This window comes from Chlorocebus sabaeus, chromosome X, assembly GCF_047675955.1.
Source record: "Chlorocebus sabaeus isolate Y175 chromosome X, mChlSab1.0.hap1, whole genome shotgun sequence".
Lineage (NCBI taxonomy): Eukaryota > Metazoa > Chordata > Mammalia > Primates > Cercopithecidae > Chlorocebus > Chlorocebus sabaeus.
The window spans coordinates 5,378,450-5,403,457 of record NC_132933.1 but is presented as its reverse complement, the minus strand read 5'-3'; the positions used below and the strand labels follow the sequence as shown (position 1 = coordinate 5,403,457).

Genomic DNA, 25,008 nt, shown 5'->3' with positions numbered 1-25,008 from the left:
AAAATATATCTAGCCCAAGAAATCTACAGAATAACAATAAAACTCAGGCAGAAATGAACTCACTGATCTGTGAGCCAAGTGCTTAAGGGAGGGGATGGGGTACTTCTCATGTGGCTCACTGTCTTAGTCAGTTCGGGCTGCTATGACAAAATACCATAGACTGGGTGGCTTAGAGACAATGGAAATGCATTGTGCACAGTTCTGGAGGCTGGGAACTTTAAGATCAAGACATTGGCAGATTCAGTGTCTGGTGAGAGCTCTCTTCCTGATTAGTAGATGGTGCCTTCTTGCTGCATTCTCATATGATGGAAGAGTCAAGGTAGCTTCCTTGGGCTTTTTCTTATAAGGGCACTAATCTCATTCAGGAGAGCTCCACCCCACCATCTAATCACCTCCTCAAGGCCTTGCCTCCTAATAACATCATATTGTGGATTAGATTTCAACACATGAATTTGGGGGAAAACAAATACTAGGTAGGTGCGAAAGTAATTGCGGTTTTTACCATTAAAAGTAATGGCAAAAACCGCAGTTACTTTTGCACCAGCCTAATATTACACAACAGCACTCTTTGAGGTTGTTCACTAGGGCAGTGTGGGATGTGGCAGAGGGGTGAGGGAAAAAGGGTTCCCTTGATGTTTGTGGCAGGAAGAATTGCTAGGTAACCAAGTGCTCCTTTGTGTCTGCTTAGGTCTGCCAAAAGTCAGGCACCAGTATTGGGTTAGACATTCAAGGAATGTATTGGGGGAAATGCCTGTGAAAGATAAACAGGGAAGAGCAAGAGAAGGTGGGGAGAGACTCAGACCACAATGCAGGTGGTCTGCGACAACTGGGGCCAGAAGGAGGATTGGGTAAGAAGAGTCTCAGACAGAGCACAGTTCAGGAAAAGCTCAACCAGGCCAATAGAGAGTCCTTGAGCCAAAGTCACCTACTAGAGGAGTCCTGCTCCTCGCAGAAGTGGGCCTGCATTACTATGCTCACCATGTTCAGTCATTGGCGGGGAGTACAGCCCAGGCCAAGTGCAGCAACAGTGATGGTTCCAAGGGGGTGGCTGCTGGAGGCAATTATGCTTCCCATGGCAGGAGATGTCAGCAGCCACTGGTATGGTCACCACATCCTTCCCTTGGTAGTTGTGGCTAAGAAGGCAGAGTCCCTGGCAGGCAGTAGACAGCTACAGGAACAGAAACCGGTGGTAGAATTAGACTGACTACTTTGGATAACAAAGCCAAGGCTGGCTTGACTGTGATAGCTAGACTCTTTCTTTGTTACTTTGTCACTCAGTGTTTACATTGTTGTTTTTTCCCCCTTTCCATTGTTTGTCGAATTCCCCATCTGAACCGAGGTCTAGAAAAAATAAAACCCTATGCATTTGGAAGAACTTTAAAATGGATTAGCTGGTAGGCTTTAGTTGCCATCATAAGCATCTAAAGATTATCAGGCCTCGGAGTTGGGGCAGACTGAAGAAACTAAAGTTATTTGAGAAATAAGCAGACTGAATATTTGGCCTCCTAATTATGCTACAAGGAGTCTAAGTTTTGCCTGCCCGATGCCTGTGAATCACGATTTCTTAAATTTTCTTAGTTTCACAGAATCAGAGGACATGAGTACTGAAAGACCCTGGAGGCGATCTAGTTCAACTACATCATCGTAGGGAAACTGTGGCCCTAAAAGGAGAAGGTACGCCAATATCCCCTATGAATCAAGATGTAAAAATCCTCAACAAAACACTGGCAAACTCAATCCAGCAACATGTGTATAAAGGATTATACACCATGACCAAGTGAGATTTATCCCAGAAATAGAAGGCTGGTTCAATCTATGAAAATCAATCAATGTAATACACCATATTAACAGAATAAAAGACAAAAAAATACATGATCATCTCAATAGGTGTAAAAAGGAAAGGGACTTTCTCAAGTTCACACAGCTAATGGCAAAGCTGAGATTAAAACTCAGGTCACCTGACTTCTAGGCCAGAGTTGTTTATACCGGTGAGGGTAGGGGTAGGAGGCTGAACCAGCCCTTGCAAGAGTATCCACTGCACTGAGTCCTGTACTGAGGGATTTCTCTGTTTTTTCATCCTGTCCTCACAACACCCCCAAGCAGCGGGCTCTGTTGTTATTGCCCCTCCTTTTGCATGAGGAAACTGAGGCTTAGAGAGGTAACACTGGTTGTCTGAGGTCACACAGCTGCAAGTATGTGAGGAGCTAAGCCTAGATTTCAAGTCTCCGGCCTCGTCTCTGGTATTTTCCAGTGCCCATCACCGCTCTCCTCACTGAACAGTGCCACAGGATTAACCTGGTTCCATTAGTTCTCAGATCACCTACTGCCAAGCACAGTGGATGGGCGTTTTGTTGTAAGTGGATGGGAGTGCCCTCCAAATTCTCTGGGGGCATAGCCTCCTCTCCTGTGCCAGTGTGTGACAACTCTCAGAGCCCCAGCTGTTGACCTCACTGTAATCTGGGCTAAGTGGCCATTTATATTTACTAATGACTAGAAAGTCTTTTCAAGGAATGGAGAACCACAAAGAAGCAGGCAGCTCTAGGAAAGCCAGAAGCTGAATGGCTGGGAGGTGGAGCGGGGACAGGGGACAGTGGGGATAAGATAGGAACAAGGCTGTTCTTTGCTCCCTGAGAAGCTGGATAACAAGCTGGCTTGGCTTCTGGCAGAGTCTGGCCTAGTGATAGCTCTTGCCTCCTGATGGGACAAAAAAAGGGGAGACAGGCATCTCAGAGAATGAGGCAGAGAGAGACATAACTGGGCCAGGACTCAGAAAAGAGAGTTACCTTTTTCGTCTCAGACCTGGGCATCCCAGATGGAACTGTACTGAGGTTCTGGTTAGTCTAGCTTCCTCCAGGTGTTCATTACAGGGGTCCTGCTGGGGAGCCTTCCCATTTGAGATTAAGGAGGTTGCATTCAAAATGGCCAGCTGCCCAAGACTGCACCTCTGTCACTGTTGAGGACAGTGGGGGTAAACATGCCTGATGTTCTGCCCTGGAAGGGCTTCAGAGCCTTTGGACTGAAGCCACAAAGGAGGCCTGGCATTTGACTACCATTCCTTCATCTGGTTCACTATCAAGGATCCCCCATCTCACCCATTCTGCTCCCCTGTTCTAATGTGGGCTTCCATAAGCCTCTGTCCCATCTTCCAAAATGCAGTCTGGAGAGCGAGGCACCAAGGCTGCAGGTCATTTGCAGGCACACAGCCCTGGAGGCTAAAGTAGAGGTGCAGTGGCTTCCCCAACACTGGCCTGCATGTTGAACTCAGAAATACAGGGTACCCTTTTCAGCAAGAATCAAAGCAAGGTTGAAATGGGCCAGCAATGTATGGCACACTTTCTTCTCTTCCCTTTCATGAAATTTGCTTCTCATATAGATCTTTTTTCACCAGGATATGCATCAAAGCTGCATACTCTGCCTTCCACCCTTCTCTTCTCTTCTCTCTTCCTGTCTTTCAGACCAGGGAAACTGGCTGCCTTTGGGATAGTCGCAACAAGATGCCCTGGACTGAAAATTGAGAGTGATGAGTTCCACTCAGCCCTGGCTTAGGGCAAGGCCCTTTCCTACCATGAGTCTCAGTGTCCCCACCTACCAAGTGGGGAGTTGGTGTCAGCCAACGTTTCTTAGTGCGTGGCATTCCAGGGGTCCACACACAAAGACTAAGTCCCTGCAAAACAGTGAGGATAGATGCTTTCTGTAGGTCTTGCTGACTCTCATACTCTCTGTCTTTAACTCACTTGGCAATTCTTGAGCAAACCATTGGGCCTCTTCATCTACAGAGAATGATGACCTGACTAGGTGATCTCTCATTTCTCCTCAAGTTACAAAAGTGTGAGGGTGGTAAGGAGAGGAGGTGGCTCCAGGAAAACCAGATGGGTCAGAAGAAGACAGAAGGTGGAGGCTTCGGTGACAGGAGAACAGAGAATGAGATCCCCCTCCCATAAATGTAGGGAAGGAAGGACATCAGACAGGTTACCATGAAAGAGAGGAGTAGCAGGAAAGCACAGGGTCATTTGTAGTTGAAACACATACTTGAGTATCTATGTGGACAAAATCTGGGGTAGGAAGGCAGCCTTCAAATTTTGAACCTTGGAAGGGTTGGCATTCCTGACAAGCGCTCAGAGAGCCAACACCAGACAAACCCTAAATCCCATGAGGAGAGTGTGCTGAGCTAAGTACTTGCAGCCTTGAACCCACCCTAATCCCCTCTGCCTGGAGCAGGTCCAGAAGGAGCATGATTTGCTGCAGAAAAGACAAGTCAGTTAGACCAAAATTCCAAAGCAACTTTTTAAACCTATAAATGATGATGATTTTATATAAACTTGAGTTTTTCCTTCAACATAGCACCATATTTTCTACTTACATGATCCTGGTTTTCTCTAAAGGAAATCTTTTTTTGGAATCCACACCATACATACGGAAGAGTATATAAAACATATAATAATAAAACCAACAGTCATGTACCCACCAACCAGGTTCAGAAATAGAACATTCAGAATATTTCAGAAGCCCCTTGTGTGCCCCTCCCTCTTCCCAGAGATAACAACTATCCTGGCTTCCAAGAGCCAACCCTAGAAATAGACCCTAGGCTCTTGCAAGCTTTGAGCTCATCCAGTGAGATCATGCACGCCACCAATCTCTTTAGGTAGTATTCTTCTGCGCAGATTTCCACAGATGGCTCATCTATTTTGTGTTGATCCTTATTAGTTTCAATTTTGTCTCTTTAAATATATTTTATGACTTTCTGATTATAAGAGTAATATGTACTTTTTGTAGTAAACTTGGAAAATGCAGAAAAGTGGAAAGCACAAATCTCATGGCATAATACAATATATAAACATTTAATGTATAAATAATCCAGAAACAACTACTGTGTGAACATATTGGAGTGCAGTATTTCAGTCATTTTTTTCTATATATTTCACATTACTGGTATCAAGTTGTGTATATAGCTTTTCCCTTTATTGTGAAATATAACATTGATGTAGAAAAGTGTGCAAGGCCTATATGTACAGTTTAATAAAGAAGTAAAAAATGAAAACCTGCTGTCAACACTGATCAGGTCAAGAAGTAGAATGTTGACAACCCCCAAGCAGATCCCCATGTGACCTTCCTGATAAAAGATAATTATTCCCCTGCTTTTCTACAGAGCTTCATCACTTATTAATAGACTAAAACTTGTAAATTGCTTCATTTTCTAAAGCTTAGTGGTGGTGCCAGGTACAGTGGCTCACACCTGTAATCCCAGCACTTTGGGAGGCTGAGGCAGGCAGATCGCTTGAGCCCAGAGTTTGAGACCAACCGGGGCAACATGGGGAAACACCGTCTCTACTAAAAATACAAAAAATTAGCTGGGTGTGGTGGTACATGCCTGTAGTCCCAGCTACCTGGGAAGCTGAGGTAGGAGGATCACCTGAGCCCACCAGGGAGTTGGAGGTTTAATGAACTGTGATTGTGCTACTGATTGTGCTCCAGCTTGGGTGACCAGAGTGAGACCCTGTCTCAAAACAAAACAAACAAACAAACAAAAACCTTGGCCGGGTGCAGTGGCTCACACCTGTAATCCCAGCACTTTGGGAGGCCGTGGTGGGTGGATCACCTGAGGTCAGGAGTTCGAGACCAGCCTGGCCAACATGGCAAAATCCTATCTCTACTAAAAATACAAAAATTAGCCGGGCGTGGTGGCATGTGCCTGTAATCCTAGCTACTCAGGAGGCTGAGGCAGGAGAATCCCTTCAACCCAGGAGGCGAAGGTTGTGGTGAGCCTAGATCGTGCCACTGCACTCCAGCCTGGGCGACAGAGTGAGATTCTGTCTCAAAACAAACAAACAAACAAACAAACAAAAAACCTTACTGGCAAGCACAATCTAGGCATTTAAGGAAAGAGTCCCAGGCCATTAGTAGATGAAGGCTTTCAGAAGAAGAGAGGCTGACCTGTCCCTGGTCATTATCTGCCTTCAGCTTCCTGGGAATGTGTAGAGCCCACAACCATCAGGACACTGGCAGAGTTGTGGACATGGTATTGGATATACAGAAGAAATATGGCCAAAGAGATTGGACTGCCCTCTGTGTTTTGCTTTCAAACTCACCGCAGCCTGCCTCCAGTACCTCCAGTTCCCAGGTGTAGGGCAACACAGAACATCCCTGTGGGGTGAAGAGTGGCCTCCACTGATCCAGCCAGCAGGACTAGGAAAGCAGAGCAGGAAATTCGCCAGACAAGGGTCAAGCCAGACCTCTTCCAGTTTGGGGGACAGGGAGATGCCTGGGGACATAGAGTCAGAGAGGGAATTTAGAGATCTGCCTGCTCCTTAACCAGCTTTCAGCCCAACCCCATTACACTGGCCATATCCCCCCATTCCACTTTACCTCCCAGTTCTGAGATAATCTAGAACTCCTCTTCCCGAGCCTGGGGAAGATTCTGCCATATAGACCACGTTCCTCTCCAGTTTTCTCCTCTGCTGTCTTGTGATTCAGCTTCCTTGGTGCTGTGTAGTCAGTTACTCCTGGTCTATCTACATTTTAGCTTCATAAATTATAATGCTGTTATCTCCTCTCCTATTCTCTCTATCCTGGTGGGATTTTGTCTTTAAAAACAAAACAAAACATAAACTCTTACTGTAGTTTCAATGAGGCTCTGGGAGAGAGAGAATTTAGATGCATGCATTAAATCTGCTGTCTAATTCCGGAAATCTCCAAAGGAAATCCTGCCACTCCCTTCCTCGGTTGCCCAAACGTGACGGTTAGTTGGATGGCGGCTCCCTTGGAAGTCCAAGGCCTATCAGCAGCGCTCACTGTACCCATCAAGGAGATACTGAGGGAATTTGAGGGTGGGAAGGGAGGTGGGGGTTGGGGTGAGGGTTATGTTTTGAATATTGCTTCATATTGAAGCATTTGTAGTATTTGCGGTTAAGAGCCTGGATTTTCATGTAAGTTAACCTCAGGTTCAGCTTCCAGCTCTGCCAGTTACATATGGTGTGACTTTGAGCAAGTTACTTTGCTTTTCTGAACCTTATTTTCCCCCACCTATTAAGTGGGGATCATAGTGGTACCCATCTTTCAGGCTTGCCATGGGTATTGAATGTCTCACTTAGTAAACATTTATAGTGTTTCACTCAGCATCTGGCACACTGTATGTGTTCAATACATGGTAGCTATTGTCATCATCACTATCATCATCATCATGAGAAAATAGAAACCTTCCAGAAACTGTCAGGGCAACGATTGCCACAGGCCTCTGTTGGCTACTGAAACTCTAGACTCTGGAGAGCCCTGATGCCCTTTCCCTTTTACCCAGTCCCTGATGCTCCCCCAAGTAGCATGATGCCCAGAGGCCCACCAACCTCATTACCCAGCATTGCTGACAATAGGCACAGCCTTGGTCACTGTGAAACTGCCCCACAGCCTCAACCTCAGAAGTGGGAAGTGTACTGCAGATTTACTCTATGCCAGGTACTATGGAATATCCACAGGAATGTGCCACAGTGAGGAGACTGCCCAGGGGATAGTAATTCCTTCATTTCTTTATATGGGTTCTACCTTTTTCTGTTATTGGGTTCTTTTTCCCCTTGTCAAAGTAGCAATTTATCAGTTGAACTTAATTCTGTAATTAAATTTCAAATCTGAGAATTTACATGATGAAGTGAATTTGATTTTGGACCCAGTCAATTTCAGTCAGCCATAAACACTTACATTTTGAAATGTTAAAGTTAAATTATATACATTTGTGATTGAAAAACTCCAGGAAAGCCTAAACTCTTCTAGGTCTTGCTTAGGGGGTACCCTGCTCCAAGAAAACTTCTACAAAATGCAAATTTACAGAACAGATTCACCAAATGAATGGGATTGGCGCTACCATCGAGTTTTCTGTAGAATTTCTTCTCTCTTTTTTTTTTTTCTTTTTTTTTTTTTAGATGGAGTCTCACTTTGTCACCCAGGCTGGAGTGCAGTGGCGTGATCTTGGCTCATTGCAAACTCCGCTTCCCAGTCTTAAGTGATTCTTGTGCCTCAGCCTTCCAAGTAGCTGGGACTACAGGCATGCACCACCATGCCCAGCTAATTTTTATATTTTTAGTAGAGATGGGGTTTCACCATGTTGGCCGTGCTGGTCTCGAACTCCTGACTTCAGGTGATCCATCCACCTCAGCCTCCCAAAATGCTGGGATTACAGGCATGAGCCACTGTGACCAGCCAGAATTTGTTTAGTGAAACTACCTCCTCCACCCACCATACCACACATATCATAACAGAGATTACCCAACTTGGAGTTCTTCTCATTTCAAGGTACAGTTATTATAAAAAGAAGAAGACACCTGGGTCTCACAGCAGCCAGCCCTGCAGCCATTGCACAGCTGTAGAATCCCAGTGGCCTTCCAAAATATTCTTGCTGCTAGTCTACTTACTGCAATCACAAAAGTTTCACTTGGGCACTTTGATCACACAAAGCTTGGCACAGGCTTTGAAATCAGACAATACCTAGGTTCTAGTCTAGGCTCTGGCATTTACCAATGGGTGATCATGGGCAGGTTGCTTAACCTTTTTGTGCCTCAGTTTCCTTATCTTTACAATGGGATCATAATAGTACCTTCTTCATAGGATTGTTCTGAGGATTCATTAATTGAAATGACCCTGGGAAAGGGTCAGTGCCTTACATTGAGTAACTTCTCAATAAATATTTATAATATCATTACCATCATCAATTATTATTAATTTACTTTACCAAAACACAGGTCCTGCTGAGTCATGTTGGCCAGACCACACCTAGAACAGCATGTCCAGTTTTAAGCTATTCTGTGTATAATTCATAGATCAGTGCCTGGACCGTTGAAAGGGGCTCAATACATGGTGAAAGTATTACTGTTAATTAATACTGCTGCTAACCTTCCTGGAGTGCATACAACATGCCAGGCACTGCATACGTGTTAATTCTATTAGTCCTCCTAACCTTTACCACTCTATGAATAATATACAACTATTAATCCCTTTTGCAAATGAGAAAATTAAGGCACATGAGAAAATTAAGGCACAGAAAAGTTAAGTAACTCTCCCACAATTACAAAGCATGGAAGTGGCAAACACATAATTCCAGTCCAGACACTCTTTTTCCAGAGCCTGGACTCTTAGCCTCTATGCCAAAGAGCTGTGTTGTCCAATGCTGTAGCCAGCAGTCACATGTAACTATTTAAATTAATTAAAAAAATTTTAAAAAGTTCAGTTCTTCATTTGTACTAGCCACATTTCAAGTGCTACACACTTCATGTGGCCAGTGGCTACCATATTGAACAGCACAGTTCTAGAGCATTCTATTCTTTCTGGGATGATTCAGCATCAACTCAGAAAGTTCTGTTGGACGGTGCTGCTTACAGAGATTCTGAAATCCTGTTTCTTACAAAATCTCAGACTTGAATTGTACAGCTTTCTTGCATTGTTATCAATAGATGCATACTTATGATATATTGAAGTCCCATTTGCACTTGGTCAAGTAGGGTAATGGCAAGAAAAAAGCCAAGAAGAGTGACTCACATGACATTTTCCTGTTTCCCCAGCGCATTATTTCAAATTCACAAAGTTGTCTCCTATCACCTCTCTTTGACATGGGACAGGAGGCATTCACCAACTTGCCCCAAAATCTAGGTTCTTCCACATGTCTGCCTTCACCTCTTTGGGCTATCTGGATAATACTTAGTGCTCTAGCATAGTAACCTCACGAGTGACTTTAACAACTGAGGCTGGCTTCTGAAGTCAGAGAGCCACAGAGGACCTTGGACTCCAAGTGTCTTTGGCACACTCATCAAGTCTCCAGTTCGCTTTCTTGGGTTTTCTCTGCTCATTTCTGTTACATGGTTAGTAAAGGTCAGAGAAAGAAAAGGTGTTAAGGATCCATTACCTTAATTCCAGAATGATTAAGTCAAGAAACCCACAAGCTCTCAGAAGCCAGTGTAATTAGAGTGCACTACTATAACCTTGCAAATGTGCATACGTCTCCTTCTGAATCACCAGAGTGAAGATTGGGCCAATATCCAATCTAGTCAATAATTTATAAACCCAGAGCAGTCATCCACTTCTTGCAAAGCAGCTGAATATCTATGGGGGTTAGTCATAATCTGAGCTTCTTGCACCAGAGCCGTTTGAGCTACAGAATAGCACAGAGTGTCACAGAACAGCCAATAATGCAGAGTTATTTCAGTATGAAAGAAGGAGGAGCACCTGACTGCTCCTCGCCATGTGCAGAGAAGGAGCCCATGCATTTCCAAACCTGGGGATTTCTTGGTTTCTAGCTTGGTTTCTGTCTGTACCCCACCTTGCTATTGTGTGATCTGAGTAAGCCCATCTCCACTTCCTCGTCTTATTAGCTAGGAACAATCTATCTCAAATTCATGTGTGCACAGAGTTCAGTGCCCAGCACACTAAAGTATGTTCAGTAAATGTGTTAGCTGATGTTATTTTCACCATATGATTATGATTACTCTCTGTTCTACTAATAGGTTTTATAAACCAACCAGCATTGAAAAGAGATGAGTAGATATGCTAAAATGAGAGTAAAGGCTCAGTTTATCATTGATGTTTATCCCAAAAAAAAGGCTAGCACAATGTTCACCAGATTATAATCTCCCAAGTGCCTAGAACACCATGCCAAGCTAGTAACATAGTAAAGTTTATTGAATTTTGCAAGTATTTGCTGAGCCCTTTGCCTGGGCTAGATACTGTCGGGACACCAGAGGGATTTAGAGATGATTAAGACTTGGCCCGGCAAGAATGTTTAGTCAGCCAAGGGTATTCAGCCACAGAAGCTGGACCTGGAAAGAGAGGCAGAATTTCCAGGGTGGAGGAGCTTCATCTCAAAAAACACATAGAATTCCCAGAGTACAATCATGGAGAAAGGGCATTCCAGGCTTGGCAAACCAAGGAGCACAAGCACAGAGGGCCGAGCACACATGGCAGCCTGTCTGGAGAGCTCCAAGGAGATTGGTATGACTGGGGGTACGTGACATTATGGAGCACGAAACCTGGCTGCTGAGAGGGTGGATGTGCTTGCACTTGCATCTCTAGTCTGGTGCGAGCCATTGGAGGATTTTTCAGGGAAAGGGAAACTGGGTTGACCTGGTTCCAGCAAGCACTCTGACAATCATGAGAAGCCCAGGGTCCAGGGGGATGAGTAGGTGTGACCTCCAGGAAACGGGGCACCACTATCAGACTCTATCTGTCCCATGGCTTACTTCTGTGAGATTTGAAATAGTGTAGAACTTGTCAGTCCATGAGCTAGTAATTATGCCCACCAATTACTGATTGATTTGCCTTTCTGAGATGCGCAGTGATCCCAAGGACAGAGATGGATTTACCTTATGTTTAGAAACTTCTAGAAATTAAAATGTTCCTAACAACCTTTTCTGTGGAGGTTGTACCTCACACTTAGAGTGTGTGATAAGCAGTTTCTTTTCCTAATTAAATAAAATGGAGAAAAGACACAAGCATCAGCTATAAAGCTCCCAGTCAGAGTCAAGAGACTGAATCTCATCTCTTTTATTTATTTTGTGTTTTAACTGGGGATTGCATTGGTCTGCACAGTGCTTGCTCCCATCCTGCTCCACTTGATTGAGTGGCTCCAGGCCCCCTCTTGATTGCTGCTGAAATAGAACTGCCCACGCTGTCGGGGTATCTTCCGCCGCTGGTCATTTCCATGTGCCATCTGCAGTTTTTTCTGCCTGATGGACTACTGAGGCACTGCAAGCGTATGTTAATGCTGATGGGGGGCCCTGTTTCTTGACCCATCACTAATATCTTGCAAGTCACACGAAGCTACCAGGGATTCCTGAGCAAAAGCTTAAAACGCTTCAGTTCTCTACAAATAAGCCCCATTCATTGCTTTTAGAGTGTGTTGTCATGGAGCAGACAAGTAATCAGAGCCAGAGTAATATTTGCATATGGAGGTTTTCAAAACTCCAGTGTGGCTATAAAATGGTGTTTAAAGTTATCAAGGAGCTAGGTATGCAGGCAGAAAGAATTGTCCATTGTAGAAAGCAATGTCTCTGCTCATGTCCCAGATAACCTTGCTCCAAGGACAAACTGGAGCTTGATTTCATGAAGCTGCAGATGGCCAGTGAGCTCAGCTCTGTACTCACGAACCACCCCACGGGAGGGGCACTGAGACCTCTATGGTTGGCACAAATCCCATTAGAATGGTAAAGAAATTCTTTTCACAAGTACATAGAAATTGCTTGCTAAGATTTCATGGGTTTTCTTGACTTTGTTGTTTTTGTTTGGGTTTTAGAGGGTGGGCATGAGTCATCTCTAAAACTCTTCAGATAGTTAGGTTGTCTTTTTATTCCCATTTTTAAGTATTTATAATTTGTTCTTAAAATTTTGTCCGGAGGTCCACACCTCCCCTTGGAAAACTTTGCTTGTACTTTTCTTAATGGCACATTTTAAGTTTCTATGTTTCAAAACTTGCTTGTCATATAACGTGCTAATGACTAAACACATGCACACATCCATACCAATGCAAACGATATGTGGGCTTGGGAATGAGGCAAGACTGGGTTTGCATCCTGCTCTGCTACTAATGGGCTGTATGATTTTGGGCAACTTAGTTAACCTCTCTGGGCCTCAGTGGCCTCATTTGTAAAATAAGGACAATAATAGTCCCTTTCTCATAGATGGCTGTTTATACAGATCAAATAAGACCAAATATTTAAAGAACCTGGGTTAGTGCCTAAAGCACAGCAAATGCTCAATAAATTCAGTGGTGGCAATTTTTATTGTTATTTCAAATATTACAACAAAATACGTACTGAACTATTATCCATTGCAAAGACTTGCCCACAATAGGCGCTTAGTAAGTGTTTATTGCAATAAATTGAAGTGATTCCAACTATGTAGCTTAGATTTCAGGTATGAGTGTTTCCTTCTCCACTGGGATGTTTGCTAATGGACATAGATGATCACTCACAGCTCAGGTATTAAAAGCAGGAGAGTAGAGGTGCTGCTTCATGTAGAAAGAAGAGCAACTTCTCATCCAGGCAGGCTTCCACCTGGTCCTTTGGACACCACTGTTGCTAAGCACTTGATGTGCTCGTCAGGGTGTCAGGGCTCTTAGCAGCCACCCATTTGCGTTTTGCAGCTTTTGCTGACATAGATATCAAGTATGAAGTTATTTTAACTGCCTTTGGCTGAAAAAAAAATGGGTCATATGTTCAATACATTCAATTCTGCTGAAATCCCTGTCTTCTAAAGCATGATAGAAAGGGGAGGTCCCACCCACAGAAGTCCTAAAATCTTGGGGCCCTAGTAGGGTATAGTTCAACAAGGGCTGCAGCTCAGGACATGGTTATTGTGAGATTTACTCATGACTGTTTGGTTTTGCACTCACCATTTGGTTTTGCAGATTCCTCAGCGTGTTTACACACACATACCTACAAACCAGTTTAGAGTTGTGTGCTCTGTTGTGGGGGGTGGTCAGTGGGGTGGGGGTGGGGTAGGGTGGGTTCAGGCTTGGTCAAAGTCATTGCAGCTGAACCAGCTGTCTGACTTAGCTTTGTTCCCATTTTCAACAAGACAGTGATTTCTCAAGCCAGGGGAGTCTTCACATGAGATCCACGGATGGGTATTAAGTGGCCCAGAAAACCCCCCAAAATTAGATATAAAATGTTGGTGGGCTGGAAAGGGGGAGACACCATAAGTGCTTTTTCTGTGGAGAGAAACCATAGCTTATAACTGCTTCTCAAAGAAGTCTGCGACCCAAGACAAGCTAAGCTCACAAAGCTGTTTGGTTTTGTTCCACCAAGCCAGTTGGTGGGTATAACCACAACACCCAAACGACCCAGCTAGGCACTCAGGGCAGTAACAAGATCAGTCAGAACCATTCTGTGGCCAAGCAGCTGATGGATTGTTCAATCGGTTGTTGTAGACTCATGTAGACAAAGCCTGCAAGCTTGGGGAAGCCAGGCCCCCCCAGGTCAGCCTCGGGCGACAGCCCCCGTCCTGCCAGGCCCTGGGGAGTGAGTCCTTCCTGCCCAGCAGCTCGTTTGCTCATGAGCTGGCCCGAGTCACCTCCTCGTACAGCACCTCAGAGGCAGCGCCCTGGGGCAGCTGGGATCCGAAGGCCTGGAGGCAGGTGCCCGCTCCACTACTGCCTAGCTGCGATGCCGCAGGTAAGTCACTTCCCCCTGAGCCTCGCTTTCCTCATCTGTCAATGGGGCACAGTCCCCTGCTCAGCCTGCCCGCCTGCCTCACAGGGTTGTTGGGAGGAACACAGGAGGTGACAGCTCCGAAGGTAAAGCTCTGTCCACCCATGAGTGACTTCTAGTGCTTCCTGGGCCTGCTTGTTCTCTACTTTCTGCCCGGCATTCTTTGGCAAAGGGAAAACCCAAGCAAGCAGAGTGCTCCAGGTGCCTCAGCCCCACCTCCAGGGAAATGAGTGGGGGATTGTCCAGGGTGCAGTTGCTCTCTCCCTCAGCTGTACACCTTCCAGTACCCCATTTCCATGCCTGCCTGTCTCCCTGAGGCCAGACTGGGAACCTGAGGGGGACAGGGGCTGTTCTTCTGCACCTCCGAAGCCCTGCACCTGATACCTGCTGCTTGGTACCTAGTGGGTGCTCGGGAACTGCCTCTCCTGCCAGCCATCTGCTGTGAATTCCAAACCCCGCCCAGGACTCCCACACCCTAGAGGCAGGAAGTTGGATTGCCCTACTGGAGGACTGGCAGTCTGGTAGGTAGTACAGGCAGAAGGAATCCAAACCAAGTTTGTCCAAGAGGGCTGTGAGTTGGGATCATCCTCTAGATTCTAGAGTCTAGAAGGAATGGCTGGACCTGCCCCCAGAGTCACATTAGTGGGCATGAGAGCAAGCGGATGGATACCAGCCAGAGGCGGCCTTTGCAGAGAATTGCATCTGGTGCATAAAATATCAATGTGCACAGGATGTCTGCCCTATCTGCAGAGAAAACTGGAGACATGAACATTTTCTAAGTGATAGTGATCAGAAGATGGTCATTAAGCTGAAAGGGCCTCCCAGGATTCTGGCCTTTAATGGAAATTCTGCTTTGGTATGTACAGCCTTGTTCTCTTTATCCTGCCTGCCCTGGCCTGGAAGAACAAGCAGTGCTTTCCTTTCAAGGGCTATTGATTTCTCTCTCTCTCTCAGAGTCACAGAGCTCCTCAGCTGTTCACTCTTCAGCTGAAACCAGAGAAATCTTGTCCAGCACAAAGCTGCCAGGGAAACAGAATTAGCAAAACGGACATCGTCCCCTCAGGATGTCGCTGTTTCCACCCTTGTCTGCCTTGCCTTTCCCTCTTTGGAAGCCACAAATGAAAGGATCTCAGCTAGCTTGCCTTGAGAATTCTTGTCCCTCACCTATTCTCTCTCTTCTCAAGCCAACAGCTTTCACCCAGCAGTGAAGGGGCAGAGCAGATTTGTGGCCCCAAATCTTCTCTAAGAACCTTGGAAATTGGCCCCACCTGGGGGCCTTTGAGGGTCAGGCCTGACATTCACTAAATCCTCCCTCTCAACACAGCTGCCTTGTCAGTCCAGCCTGTGAGTCAGCGCGAGACAGAGGATGCAGGCACCACAGGGGAAGAAGAAAGGCAAGCTGGAAATATATTTGTTTCCTTTGCCCAGGATCATTCCCAGCATCTAAACCAAGTTCTTCCCAGACTCACCAAGAGTGAGGAGTCAGAATAGAGTTTGCAGCAGTCATAGGTCATGTGGGAAGACAGAAAACAAAGGGCAAAAAGAATTTCATATACAGATTTCTGCCATTTGCTTTCAATGGCATTCCTTTTGTGAAGCCCCAGTGACAGGTTCAGACCAGTTCAAACCTGAGGGCAGCACCGTTACCATGGGTGAGGTCTCCAGAAGAGCAAGGAAAGATCCCTAACATAGAAAATGGTGTGGCAGGTTCCAGTTCCCCGTTGGGGTCCCATGACTTGACCTTAGGTTTCTGCCAGCACCTGCCCACTCTCCATTCCTTCACCCTACTGGGTGGTCATTAGAGCATTATCTGCTTTGATTGATTTACTTGTGTCCATAAGAGTAGAGACAAACGGTGTTATCCCCATGCCTGGAACAAAGCCTGGCCCACAGTAGACCCATGATCAATGTTCGTCAACTGAGTGACAGAGGGGCTGACTGGACTGTCATGTAAACAATACCTTCCCATCAGGGTCTCGGGAAGGTAAGTTCAGGGGCCCCAGAGTTACTGTGGCCCATATCCGTCTGGCTGCATTCTGGGCAAGGAAAGGCGCTGAGCCAAGGCAATGCAAAAGGGCAGGTGTTCAGTGGGTTCCACCCCAGATCTTGGTGTTAACAGTCCACTGGGAGAAGTGGCCCAATTCGTGCTCATTACTCCCAATGGTCCTGCCTCCCTGCAGGCATTCTGGAGAAGCTGAGTCACAGGCTCTGAGAGTTAGGAGGAACTTAGGAAACAATCAAAACTTGCCTGCCATTCATTTTAGGAAGTCGCTATAGTTTCTGAAGGACGACTGAAGGGAATTTTTTCCTAAGAGCATCCATCCATCCTCCAACTAGGCTTCAGACAGCACTGTCTACGTTGTCACTATCTATGGGCCATGGCCAGTCAGAGCCCATGGGTCTCAGGGGGCTCCACCCATGTGGGGGTGGAGGTCCCCACCACTCAGATCTTGAATGTGTGGTGGTCCCATGCAGTATACTATCTTCCTGTCATTCCAAAGGAAAAGTCAGAAGTGTGAATGAGTTGTTTCTAATTCTGGCTTTCAAAAAGTACAAAAGAAGGTGCTTTTTCTTGTGGAGTACACTAGTGCTCAACCTTTGGGATAGGTAGCTGAGCCCTTCTGCTGTGTAGCAGGCTGGCTCTCTGTGGGGGCACTCATGGAGCAGTGTCTGCTGGGAAAGGAGACAGGAGTTCCCTAGCTGGAGGGGTAGATAATCTCCCCCTCCCTCCCCTCTTCTGTCCTCCCTTTCCCTTCTCCCTCCTCCTCCCTCCTCCCCTTCCTCCTCCTCCTCTTCCTTCTCTTCCTCTTCTTTCTTCTCTCTCCCTCTCTCTCTCCCCCTCCCTCCTTTCCTTCCTCCCTTCCTCCACATTCTTTATAAAACAAGGCTTTGGATCCATTCACTGCCACATCCCAGAAGCTATGTCATTTGAATTCTTGTCTGAGTCAGGATGCTGTCCTCCAGGGGATCATGGGGCAAGGAACTCCAGCCCGAATCCATCTGAAATCCAGGAACGTTTTGTGGGCATCTGTCTCAGTCCCACTGATCGTTTGTCCTCTGCCTTTCCCCAGTTGGAGTCCTTTTGCCCCCTTAAGTGGTTGAATTGGTAACGAGATCATTCTTCCCGTGTAGTGGTGAGAAGGCAGCACTCAGGTGATTGCACCTGGGTAAACAGGAGACATTAGCATGTGTTGGCTGGTGAGTGAAGCTGGTGCAGTGCCTGGCATGGGCTCAGTTGTGCCAGCAGGCAGTGGTAGAGTTTGGGCTTTTTCCCCTCTCTCCTGCCCAGCACACAACTCCCAGAGACAGGTGGGGGCTTTACAGCTTCCTGGCATCAGCCTGAAGCTTCTAGAAAGGCATCCCAAGAACTTCCAAGTTTGTCATCTTGGCTGAGACTGTGAATGTGGTCCCTTGTCTGAGGGTGGGGGCTGGGAGGGGGTGTGACAGAGGAAGAGCCGGGCCTTAGTTCTCTGGGGGTCACCATGAGAGAAGCACACCTGGGCTCGCACAGAACTCAGTGCTGCTTGTCAGTGTCACCTGGCACAATAGGACCTAGTGCCACAGTTGCAACCCTAGAAAATTTGATGACCCTTTCATAGCTTTGTTTATAAAAGGCCACACGGCCTAGGCCGTCCTTCATAAGAGAACAGAAAGCGAGTGTCCCAGTCACAAAGCAGCAACTTTCAGGCATGGTTTCCTCCTGGTCACTGAAACCATTTGTCATTTCCTGTTTTCTCCATTTTCCAACGATTCTAATTGTCAGTGTCAAAAGGCAACAACTGTTTTCTTGGGGCTTATCTTTGGAGCACATTGATTCAGAACAAAGGATGGGAGCCTCCATCTGCAAAACAAAGGAAGCAGCTTCCTCGGGAGGCCTGGAGAGAATGCTCTGGCTCCTTTTGCCAGGTACAGCAGGACCAGCATAGGAGCAGAGGACTGGCGGTGCCTCTGGACACTGCCGTAAGGTGAAGAGTCCATGGAGGGCCCTCGCTTGCTGGTGGCACCCTGGACTTGAAGGTCCTGCAGAGCTGGCCGCCAGCACCCAGGCTGGGTGTCAGCAGCATTGTGTGGCCTTGGCAGTTTCCATAGTGATACGCTGGCCAGCTTTTCCATTAGACTCCGGGGTCCTCTGGAATGTGTGCTTCCTAGGATGAAGACGCCCCAGCACCCGCTGAAGCCTGCCCTGCTCCGGCATGCCCTTTCCTTTTGTCTGGCACGCCCCTGGGCTTGGCTTTCTCTTTCCGTCCCTCCCTTTGGACTTTACCACACTTCCCCTGCTGTTTCCTTAGTCACACTCTCTAGCCTCCATCTGCCCCTTCCCCCCAACCCCGACCTCTGTACAACTGTGTTATTTGATGAAACTAATGCAGCAACCGGTGGGGATGGAATTAAGGACCGTTTAGCCCTAGCCAGCCACCCAGGAATCCGTCCCCAGAAGCAGCGGAAGCACCTGGTTTGCAGTTAGGAGATACTGTACTTCTTAGCCGTGTCACCTTGGGCAAGTCATTTAACCTCTCTGAGCCTCTGCTGTCACATCAGTAAGCTGGGGACTGTAGATCTTCTGCCCTGATGTCCTGAGGCTGGTACAAGGAGAAGAGGCAAAGCGAAAGGACTGCCTTCAGAAATGGCCGCCAACCCTGACCATCTCAGGCAGATCCGGATGGTGCGGCCTTGGGAAGTGGTCATGTGACCCCCATGCTCCTCAGTGTCCACATGGGGTGTTGCTAGATGACATCAAATAATGGGTGAGACATGCTCAGTATAATGAGAGCTTGAGAAGGCAGATTCCACCCCACCCCCACCCCCACCCCCACCCCCACCCCTTACCGCCTTGCCAATGCTTCAGCAGGGAGAGGGCAGCTCCAGAGGGCAGCTGAGAAACAGCCCCTCACTGCCCACACAGCAGCTCCAGTGGAGGGGGAGGCAGGGACCAGGACAGGAAGCAGGCTAAGGGCGGGATAGAAAAGCAAACCCCAGTCTGGTGGAATTGCTTCTGGTGTAGTCTTCCCGGTGCCATGTGTTTGTCCTCTCTGCCTTGGCAGGAACCAAGGCCAGGAACTGCTGCCAGGCCTGAGAGCCGGGCACAGTCCCAAGCACTGGGTCTCTACCCCGCCCCACTCCCGCCAGCTCCACCGAGTGCAGAGAAGGGTTCCCAGAAGCCCTTTGCTGGAAAAGCAGGCACTGCACGGGCAGACCATGTTGTAGAGTCAAGTCCTCTGGCGTCTGGGGGGACACAGACCAGAAAGTGGACTTGGAGCATGTGCTCCCAGACAGAGCTGCCTTGGTGGTTGAGAAGGGGAGAGAGATGGCAGCAGTTAAGCAGATATGGCCGGGCTCCCCTCACTATGTGGGGTGAGGAGGCTTCAAGCACTGGACTGGGAGTCAGACCTGGATCCAACTCACAACCTGACACCAATTGGCTGACGGTCTCAGAGCAAGTCATGCCTTCTCTCTGGGTCTGGGGGCTTTCACGTTATTCCCTCCTGGCTATGTTCTTCCCCTTTGCTCCTTGAGCCGATCCCAGACTGAGTGCTGAAACTGCGGCCTTGAAACTTGGCTCGCTCCTCCCCCTGCCCACCCCGCCAGCTTTCAGATGGCGACAGGAAGCTCCTCCGAATTGCCTATGCTGCAACTAGTCAGGAGAAGGGCGGGAGGTTGGCAGTAAATGTTTGGCTACTCCCAGTGTTGGAGACTGTGTCCACCTGACCATGTGATCATCCGGCCGTTCATGCCAGGACCACCAGGAACAAGCCTCGGTCCTCTTCCCAATGTCCTTTCCCTATGACAGCCCTGCAGAGGCTAGGCATCCACCACTACATAGCCCACAGTCTGCTCTGCCCCAGCCACAGCATCCTCGGCTTGCTCAGCCATTCTTTGTCTGGATAATTTGAAGTCCAATCCCCACTCTCATTACTTACCATCCTCTGAATGCAGCCAGTCTGTCTGGGTCTCCCTGAGACTAGCATGCCCAGACTCCTGTGGGTATAGTCTGGCCAAGGCAGAGTTAGCACAGGACTGTCACCTCCCTCCTTCTACATACTCTGCTTCTATTAATGCAACCTAAAGTTACATTTGTTCTTTTGGTGACCGCATCTCACTGCTGACCCATCCTGAGCAGATGGACATCCAAAATGCCTAAATCTTTTTTCTGTGTGCTCTTGCTATTAAGTTCTGTCTCTCCTGCCCCATTCTATGCTGTTGCAGTTGGTGTTTTTAACCCAGGTGCAGAATCTTATTTATACCTGTGGAATTTTGCTCGAGAGGGTGGGGCATGCATGCGAATGTGTGTTGGTGTGTTCATTCATGCTTTCTGCTACACCAAAGCCAAGTCCTAGGTCCCCACGCAGTGATCCTCAGGCTAATTATTTATTGGTAGCTGTAATCTAATTTGTCTTTTTCATCTTCTGTTTAGCAAGAGGAACAGAGATCAGGTCATATGGCAATGACCCCTGAACGGCAGAATGCATATATCTCCCAACAGATGAGTCCATTTCAAGGTAAGCAGTTAAGGCCAGTGTTCCCAAGGGGGTGGGCAAGGGGTGCATATGTGGAAGTGGGGTGAGAATTCATTTCAGAGTAAGCAGTTACTGTCTGTGTTTCTGAAAGCATTGAGAGAGAGGAGATCTGAAAAACAGTTAAATAATTCATCCAACTCTAAGAGCAGGATCCCAATTGAAGGCCTGGTCTAAATGACTCCAATATCATCATTTAAATCAAGAGACTGATTTCCCTGAGTCAGGCCCCTTAAAGCAGCTATTTCAATGGGACAGGGACACACCCGCTAGGATCTGGATTAGAATCACTTGGGGGCTGCCACACCCCCAGGGCTCTGATCCTGCCCTTCTCCCACACACATATTCACACACTGCTGCAGTGACCTTCCATTTCTAATGGGTTTCTGGGACATCTGTCAGGTATAGGAAATGGAAAAGGGGTTGGGGAGGCTCTGCTTCAGAAAGTTTGTGTCAGGGGCTCCTGGAGCCTCCACAGGTAGATAGCAGGGGTCCCCACTATAAATGTGATCAACATTTATTGGCCTAGGATACAGCAGTTAGCAAAAAGCCTGATGTAGTTCCCACTTCATGGAGCTTGCAGGCTAGCCAAGGAGTCATGAGTTCAGCAACCCTTATGCACCAGTGGGATGAGATTGGACCAGGCCAAGGGTAGTCTTGGGAACACTCAGCATTTGTCTGAGGGTCAGGAGAGGCTGCTTGCCCTCAACAGGTGGTCAGCATCTTTATCGTAGCCCGTGACACCTCTACACCATCGCTCTTCCAGTGTTATGGAAGACCTCTTTTGGCCTGATACCAGCAGAGTCTGTGTCCCACTTGTCCAGGCTGGAGTGCCACATTGGGCACACTCCAATTGCAGGGACAGCACAGACAAGTTTCAGGAAGGCTGGTGGCCTCCAGGAGGTTAACCTTATAAGGCTAGATTGTAACCTAGTTGAAAAACATGCACATGCCATGATCATAAAAGAACCTAGGCACCATTACAAGAGAAAGAAATCATTTTTGTAGATACGAGCATGGACTCTTCGGTGGGTCAGACACACTGGGCTTGTGCCCTGATTGCACTGTCTCCCCTACCTGACTTTGGGTAAACCATATGACTGCTACATGACTCAGTGTCCACTCCAAAAAAGTACCTGTAGATATTGGCCACGGTAGATATCAGCTAGAATGGACTCTCATGACAATGAGGGGAGATGCATTTCCCATCTTAGGCACCTGGGACTCTACCTTCCATTTTCTGCTCCGTGTCTCTCCATCCCCAGGCTCTTCAGAACTCAGGGAGTCCAGAATGTCAACTCCTAGATTTCAGCCTTCAGAAAGGAACCCCATTACAGCTCAGTTGTACAAATGTTGTCTGAGCCCCAGATCTGGACTCAGAGACCATCTTGGCTATGAGGAGAACAGAGGGGAACAAAGCACCACCTGCACTTACTCACCACACTCACTTGCTGTCCCAGGTCACATCCATCGGGTAGAGAATTGAAGAGACTGAGCTAGCTCCTGCCACCAGCCCACCCCACCTGGCCCCTTCCTTCTTTCTACAAAATATGCACCACCTGTCAAAGGGTGGGCAGTGCCAGGCCCTGCATACAGAGCACTGAGTGTAAAAGCACACATGGACCCTGGCCTCCGGGAGCTTCCAGTTTTCTTGAAGAGACAAATCAGCTGCCATTTCAGTCCAGTGTGATCTGCTTTTGGTGAGCACAGACCTAGGAAGTTGGGGCAGCTTCCCAGAAGAACGGAAGTCCAGGCTGAGGGCAGAGAAATGAGGGGAATTGTGAGGAATTGGGGAGCAGGGTCGGGGGGCTCAGTAGAGAGCCAAGGGCGGGAGGTGAGAAGTCCGTGCTGGGCCAGGAGCCTCACTCTGGTGGCCACAGCCCAAGTCGAGGATGCCTTTGGAACTGATCCCCAATTCTCTCTGTATGTAGCCGCCCAAGAACAAGTCACCTCCAAGTGTAGCCGGATCAAGGCAAGCCCCCCATCTAGCAAGCACTTGATGCCACCCAGAACTGGGCTCCTTCAGAACAATCTGAGTCCAGGAATGATCCCACTCAGCAGGCACCAGAGCTGCGAGGGCGTGGAAGTGATCTCACCAACTCTGGGGAAGCGGCAAGGAATTTTCACCTCCAGCTCCCAGTTTCCCATCCCCTCGCACTCAGGCCAGACTCCCCTGGGCAGGCTTGGCCCTGTCTGCCAGCATACGCAGAGTCCCAAGGCCACCCCACCAGAAGTGCCCCTGCCTGGGTTCTGTCCCAGCTCCCTGGGCACCCAGCCCTTGAGTCCCCACCAGCTCAGACGGCCTAGTGTGCCAAGAATTCCCACTGTGTTTAACAATGCTGCATGGGGCACAGCGGCAGCAGCTGTGACCACAGCAGTTTCGGGGAAACCACCCCTGAGCCAAGTGGATAATAGTGTTCAGCAGCATTTTGATAGCAACTCCATCTTTGCCAAGGCGCCTGTGAGAGTGCCCCTGATGGCCCCAGTGTTCCCATCGCAGCAGACAGTTGCGACTCCCAATCAGATGGCCTCTGAAGGCAGGCCTGGCCAGAAGGTGAGTGCTGTTCTGGCCAACAACCCCAGCTTCAGCCTGCTGGGCAGTCAGAGCCTCAGGCAGAGCCCGGTGCGGGGCCCAGTGCCTGTAGCAAACACCACCAAGTTCCTCCAGAAGGGTATGGCCAGCTTTAGTCCCCTGAGCCCCATACAGGGCATCGAGCCACCAAGCTATGTGGCTGCTGCTGCCACCGCTGCTGCTGCTTCTGCCGTTGCCGCCAGCCAGTTCCCAGGTCCGTTCAACAGAACAGGTATTCCCCCTGAGCTGCCACCTGCCGACTTTTTGCGCCAGCCCCAACCCCCACTAAATGATCTGATTTCGTCACCTGACTGCAATGAGGTAGATTTCATTGAAGCTCTCTTGAAAGGCTCCTGTGTGAGCCCAGATGAAGACTGGGTGTGCAACTTGAGGCTGATCGATGACATTTTGGAACAGCATGCTGCTGCTCAAAATGCCACAGCCCAGAATGCTAGACAAGTCACCCAGGATGCTGGGGCGCTTTAAATCTGAGCAGGATGCCCATAGAAACGCCCACGTCGACATCGTTCTAGGGAGTGGTGTCACTCCACACCCGCAGCTGTCTCCCGTTACAATTTGAGTGGTGTTGTCAGCCCATGCTTATCCCTCCCTCTACCTGTGACAAAATGGAAAGCTGGTGATTTTTCAAGCTACATGTACATATTTGAAAATTTTGTAAATGGTTTTCCTAAACATTAATGACAGAAGTATTTATACTTCATTTTGTGACTTTGTAAATAAAGCGACGGCTTTTGTTTCAGTAGAGTTGTGTTTACTATGCATTGTTTTGTGTTTATTATACATTGTTACCAATATGCAGACTGTGTTGTTTGCTCCAGTGATACCTTGTTAAGCTAGGTGGCTGAGTCGCTTATGGTTTTGATGCAATGAGCAATGTGGATGTGACCAAGAGTTGTTGTGCAAGTTGACAAATGCCAAATAGAAAACCACTTGGCCATTTATTTCTATGTTCACTAAAAATCCTATTGCCTTGTGTGATTCTTAATCTCTTTTGCAAACCTTTCCGTCTCCGCTAGCTCTTTCCTAATGAGCATTTACAGCAGAAGCTGTTTTATCATTAAGTGCCCCACAGAGACACTTTACCAGGAGGCTGAGAGAGTTCTCCAGATCTGGGAGAGGCGCAGAGAGAGCGTGTGCGCCGAGCACTGTCTCAGCAATCCACCTTGAGGAGCTGGAGTATCCTCCTCCCTTTACCATTCAGACCCAGAGAAAAAGCCCAGCTTGTGTGCACCCTCGTGGGGTGAAGGCGAGCTGTTCCTGGTTTAAAGCCTTTCAGTGTTTGTTTTGATGTAAGGCTCTGTGGTTTGAGGGGGAACATCTGTAAACATTAATAGTTGATTTGGGGTTTGTCTTTGATGGTTTCTATCTGCAATTATTGTCATGTATATTTAAGTGTCTGTTATAGGAAACCCACACCCACTGTCCTGTAAACTTTCCTCAGTGTCCAGACTTTGTGTAATCACATTTTAATTGCCACCTCGTATTTCGCCTCTACATTTGAAATCTGGCATCTGTTTCAAGCCAGTGTGTTTTTTCTTCGTTCTGTAATAAACAGCCAGGAGAAAAGTGCCTCTATGTTTTTATTTTTCAAGGGGGTATTCAGTACCTACAAAGCCAAGTCAGGAAACCTGCTAGTGGCTTTGCTTATTTCAGAGGCTGCTCGATGCCTTGTGTGTCAGAAAGAAAGATTCGGTAGTTTTGCATCACAGCAAAGAAGCCTGTTATT

At 47.7% G+C, this 25,008-nt stretch overlaps 1 protein-coding gene and 1 long non-coding RNA gene across 13 annotated transcripts in view; one reads left to right on the top strand and one right to left on the bottom strand.

The window, feature by feature from the left end:
• Positions 1 to 24,851, top strand: part of MAMLD1 (mastermind like domain containing 1) — a 143,574-nt gene extending 118,723 nt beyond the window's left edge. For 7 of the 12 annotated variants that reach the window (XM_037989268.2, XM_037989269.2, XM_037989267.2 and 4 more), the window contains 2 exons: positions 20,590 to 20,674; positions 22,621 to 24,851. In XM_037989268.2, coding sequence (XP_037845196.2) covers positions 20,590 to 20,674; positions 22,621 to 23,747 — 1,212 coding nt within the window. In that variant the 3' untranslated portion in view covers positions 23,748 to 24,851. Of the gene's footprint in view, positions 1 to 13,897; positions 14,142 to 20,589; positions 20,675 to 22,149; positions 22,390 to 22,620 lie in introns of all 12 variants that reach the window. The other 5 variants (XM_073013369.1, XM_073013368.1, XM_037989275.2 and 2 more) reach the window with 2 other exon arrangements.
• On the bottom strand, positions 1,061 to 19,449 carry LOC140710824 (uncharacterized). Its single transcript, XR_012091896.1, has 3 exons — positions 19,005 to 19,449; positions 6,087 to 6,259; positions 1,061 to 1,168 (listed from the first exon to the last, which is right to left on the bottom strand). It is a non-coding gene; the product is annotated as an uncharacterized lncRNA (long non-coding RNA).
• Positions 24,852 to 25,008: the final 157 nt, after the last annotated feature.